This window comes from Haplochromis burtoni, unplaced genomic scaffold (genome assembly GCF_018398535.1).
Source record: "Haplochromis burtoni strain Fernald_Lab_line unplaced genomic scaffold, NCSU_Asbu1 Contig_279, whole genome shotgun sequence".
In the NCBI taxonomy this organism is placed as follows: Eukaryota; Metazoa; Chordata; class Actinopteri; order Cichliformes; family Cichlidae; genus Haplochromis; species Haplochromis burtoni.
The window spans coordinates 742,306-746,804 of record NW_024582640.1 but is presented as its reverse complement, the minus strand read 5'-3'; the positions used below and the strand labels follow the sequence as shown (position 1 = coordinate 746,804).

The following is a 4,499-nucleotide window of genomic DNA, read 5'->3' as shown; positions in this document are numbered from 1 at the left end:
AACGTCGCTCCGTGGTCCCGCCGTGCCTTATTCATGCCACACCGGATTAGCAGTTTGAGGTACAGTAGGACATCTGTTGGATGGGACCAAAAGGACCAGCCTACACACCCCACATATATCAGTGAGCTTTGACCACCTGTGCATCGTGACAAGAGCTGCAGTTTTGCAGATGCTCTGACCCAGTTGTCTTGCTATCACAATTTGGCCCACAACTCAGACTCACTCAAATACTTACACTCGCCTATTTTTCTAACACATCAACTTTGAGAACAAAGTGTTTACTTGCTCCCAAATATCGTGACACTCATACGTATCACTTCACCTGTTAGTACTTATAATATTATGCATGATCAGTGTATATTATTAATACAAATAGCAGACACTTCCATTTTCAATATGATGAATTATAAACAAATTATTATGTATGTTTTTTTTAGATGCAGATGTTTTATGCAGTCTCAAAGTTGATTTGAACCAGAGTTTTAAGTGAAAAATTTCATTTGAAAAGTGACGTTTTTATATGATACTGGGACAATCAGTGTGGAGCTTGAATGTTCTTCTTGTATTCATGTACTGTGTAGGGTAATAGATTAACTCTAGTTTATTTCTTTAATTTGGCACCAGAACAACTACATTTCTTTATTATCTAGAGTTAAGCTGAATTCTCTGACACACATAATACTGTCACTAACAGTCACATGGGTCTGTGTTATCACTGGATTGAACATGCACACTAGTGATGGGATTTCCGGCTCTTTTTAGAGAACCGGCTCTTTCGGCTCCGAACCGGCTCTTCAGGTTGTTTTGTTGCTTTAATTAATTTATTATTAACAATAATATATAATTATGCACAAAATGCATTACTAATGTAAAAAAAAAAGTGGTTTTATTTATATATGTTTATATATAAATATATACGGTGGCCCCCAGAGACAAAACACGTACAAACTCCAAAACACATTATAGCGTTAACTGAACTTCCAAAACAGAGCTACCTAGATCACTTAAATTACACAATTGAAAGCATATGCGTATTCTTTGTGTATTTATACACAAGCACTCATATATATTCAAATAATTTAAAATAAAAAGTTCATTTACCTGTTACCACCACACACCAAATCCGATCATTGGTACTTGCTGGCTTGTGTAGCCTCTAGGTAACAAAAGTTCAACACTGCGCCCTAGCATCCTGGAGCACTTCTGTTGTGTTTTTACGTGTTTTGGAGTTTGTACGTGCTTCAGGGTTCGTACGTGATTTGAAGTTTGTATGTGCTTTGTCTCTAGGGGCCACCGTAAATATACTTTTATTTATTCACTCCACATAAAATGTAATAAATAAATCATATAATACAAAACCAACTATTCACATTTCAACTTTTAACTATTTAAATTTTCAGCTTTTTCCTTTTAACAAATTTAAAGTGAAACAACACAAAACACTGCAAACCACAACACAATTAAATATAAAATATGAAAACAAAAAGAAGATGCATATTCTCTGTCATATGGGACCTGCATGAATAAACTTTCTGAATCCTTTATCATCTGCAACTGAAAATAGTTGTGGATGATTACTATACCTTTCTAATGTGACGTTGTTGTCCCTGTCTTTCTCTGTCTCTCCCTCCTCTGTTCCTGTGCTACTGAGTGTAACTACCGCCCCTCCCCCCTCTGCCCAGCGTAAAGCACAAGGCTGTGCAGAGTGAAGCGGAAAAAAGTGCGAGAGAGAGGGTGAGAGAAGAAAAAAAAAAAAAACCCCACTCGCATCGTTCATGTCAAAGACCCGGCTCTAAGAGCCATTTCGTTCGCGATCGACACATCACTAGTGCACACGCACAAGTCAAGCTTTGAAGGTCTTTCAATTTTTATTGTGGTTTATCTTCAGTAACATATGATTTACAAAAGAATCTTATAGAACATTTTGTTGAGAGAAGAATTTAGAATACAGTAAAATTACAAAAATCATTTACCAGCAGAAAAATCAAAACAACAAATAAAACAGAAGCCACAAATGCATGTATTATATTTTATCTGCACACCACAAACAGCACAAGTAATCTATGAAAGAAAGAAATGTTCAAATCTGAATTTTATTCTACAGTTAATCTCAAAAGAAGAACATTGTGTCTTAATAACAAATTAAACACATCCAGTTTTACTGTTGTTTGTACCACTGTAGCTGCACACTGTAGTACGCACATTCACTCCAGGTCTGATCTCTCCGACTTTTTGACCGGTTGTGCAGGTTGACAGTTGAAGAAGCAAAAATGAGCTTCTCTGTTTGAAAACCCTAAAAACAAGAAACGTATTTAAAAAATATTTCCACTGATGGATTTTTCCGTAAGTAAAATCTAACTGAACATTATTAACTCACCTTTGCATCTGCTCTGGAAGGGATTGCTTGAGGCTCTGCAGCATAGAAAGCAATATATTAACATTCAAAGTTCTAGAAGTTGTGAGCTAAAAACAAAACAGTTGTTACCTGAAGATTCACAGCCACAGTTATTGCTCATACACAGTAAGAAAGCCAGCAGTACACTCAGGATGGAGGTAGATGCAAAGGCGCCGCTCCAGAAAGTCCAGAAAGAAGCACGATTATCTGCATAAAGTGACACATCAGAAACAGATTCGCATCCATTAGTTGTTTTGGTTTTAGAAGAGTGAATTGGAACAACTTTCACTAAGCTCAGTCATAATGTTATTTACCTTCAAAGTCCAGTTTTGTCCCGCTTCCAAACAGTATGTGTCCACATGTGGCAACAGCACAGTAGTAGGTTCCAGCATGAGACACATTTATGCTCTTCATTGGCAGGTTGTAAGTGCAGTTGTATGTTTGTTTGTTCTTCTCAACCTGATCGTTCCTGCCTCCATGGGTGTAAAGGAGTCCTGGGTAAAAATCTCCAGAGTCTTTGAACCAGTAAACACTATGATCTTCATCACAGGTCCCAGTGTGTACTGTACAGTTCAAAGTCACAGAGCCTCCTGGCTGGATGGTCTCAGATGCTGACTGCTGCACTAAAGCTTTGATGTTTAAACCTGAACCTTTTACACTGACAGTAGTGCCTTCTGCAAATTCTAGGACTAAAGAAACCCGCCTTGCACAGTAGTAAGAACCTGAGTCTGACTTCTGCAAGTCTGTTATATACAAGTGGTTTTTCCCTATTTCTGTATCCAGGGTGAAGCGTGGATTGTTCTCGAATTCATCATGAAAAGTCCCATTTGCTTTAAAAACATACTGAGTAGAGATGGGCTTTGGTTTCTGTCCAAGACTCTGCTTGTACCAGTAGAACCTCGTTGCATCGTTGGCTTCATAGAAACATTGTAAAGTCAAGTGTTCACCAACAATAGCTGATACAAACCGTCTCTCTTGCTTATGAGTTACGGAGAAATTCTGGTGAGTCAACTGAACTGATAGAGAATGAGACAACGCAGACACAGCATTAATTTTACAGGAAACATTTCATGAACACATGTGTATAGAGGAGCAATCATAGCCACTGATAGATTAAAAAAAATCATAACTCACCTAAATTTCCAAAGATCAGACATGTCACATAGAAAACAAAGTTGGGAGGTGTCATCGTGTGCAAACCTCTGTGTTAAATGAAATAACCCTTTACTTTTTTCCACTCTTTAAAGATGAGACAGCTTTTGATTGGCCATTGCAAAGTCATGTGATCTGCCCCCAATATGAAATGTATCTTCTGTGCATTTTACGCAAAGCGTTGTTTCCTTTGATAGGATGATATAGCGACAGGTCCATAATGGTTGTGTCATGTTTTTTTTTAATATATTTTCAGTCTAAAACTGATCATTATAAAGAGTGTAAACACAAGTGAGGACACACAGTGGAGCTTATTTCTGTTCATCATTTACAGACTCAGTACATGTACAAAAGAGACAGACTAAGGCACCCGGCACTTGCTAGATGTTTGCATGATATCGATCTCTTTGTGACAGTATGACTGACACACTTCTCCTGCTGCCCAGAGGAGGCAGACTGTAACGAGGTCTGTATACACCTTTTTGATGCTGTGAAAACTAAAAAGAAATGTTCACTCACTTTCATTGTAGAAGTGAGCATAAAAGCAAAGGTAACATGGTAAGTTTGGACAGGCATTTGACCTTGCAATCCCCTCACTCTTTATGTTAACATGTAGCTTCTGGAATATGTTTTTTAGCTAATTATTTAGCTGCCTGAAATGGACTGTTGGTACAGCGCATTTCAGGTAACAGTGTGATAATAACTGTTACCTGATATTTCTTTCAGGTAGCATCTATTTTTGGTCAAACACCCAAACATTATCCTAAAAACAACAACTGGCTAAAAATGAATAGCAAAGGGGTTGAGATGCTGTGCTGTTTCAGTAGTGCCTCGTGCATCAAAAATGAGCGAACAGAAATTCAAAAGCAAGATCTTTCTGGAAGCTTGTGTCATGAAAGTTTTCCACAACTCCTTCAGTCCTCAGCCTGTTCTTATATTAATGTTTTGTGAG

General features: G+C 37.8%; 1 protein-coding gene across 1 annotated transcript; it reads right to left on the bottom strand.

The window, feature by feature from the left end:
• Window positions 1-1,862: 1,862 nt before the first annotated feature.
• On the bottom strand, window positions 1,863-3,591 carry LOC102314020. The gene is made up of 5 exons (XM_042227764.1): window positions 3,530-3,591; window positions 2,710-3,411; window positions 2,486-2,602; window positions 2,378-2,412; window positions 1,863-2,293 (listed from the first exon to the last, which is right to left on the bottom strand). Exons 1-5 carry the CDS (start codon window positions 3,582-3,584, stop codon window positions 2,159-2,161), a joined length of 1,044 nt encoding a protein of 347 aa, XP_042083698.1. The 5' UTR covers window positions 3,585-3,591; the 3' UTR covers window positions 1,863-2,158.
• Window positions 3,592-4,499: the final 908 nt, after the last annotated feature.

Coding starts and splice junctions, on each gene's coding strand:
- LOC102314020 (XM_042227764.1), bottom strand. CDS start 3,584: ATGACACCTCCCAACTTTGTTTTCTATGTGACATGTCTGATCTTTGGA. Junction 3,412..3,529: donor TCTGATCTTTGGAAATTTAG/GTGAGTTATGAT, acceptor ATTCTCTATCAG/TTCAGTTGACTCACCAGAAT. Junction 2,294..2,377: donor CTTCCAGAGCAGATGCAAAG/GTGAGTTAATAA, acceptor TCTTGTTTTTAG/GGTTTTCAAACAGAGAAGCT.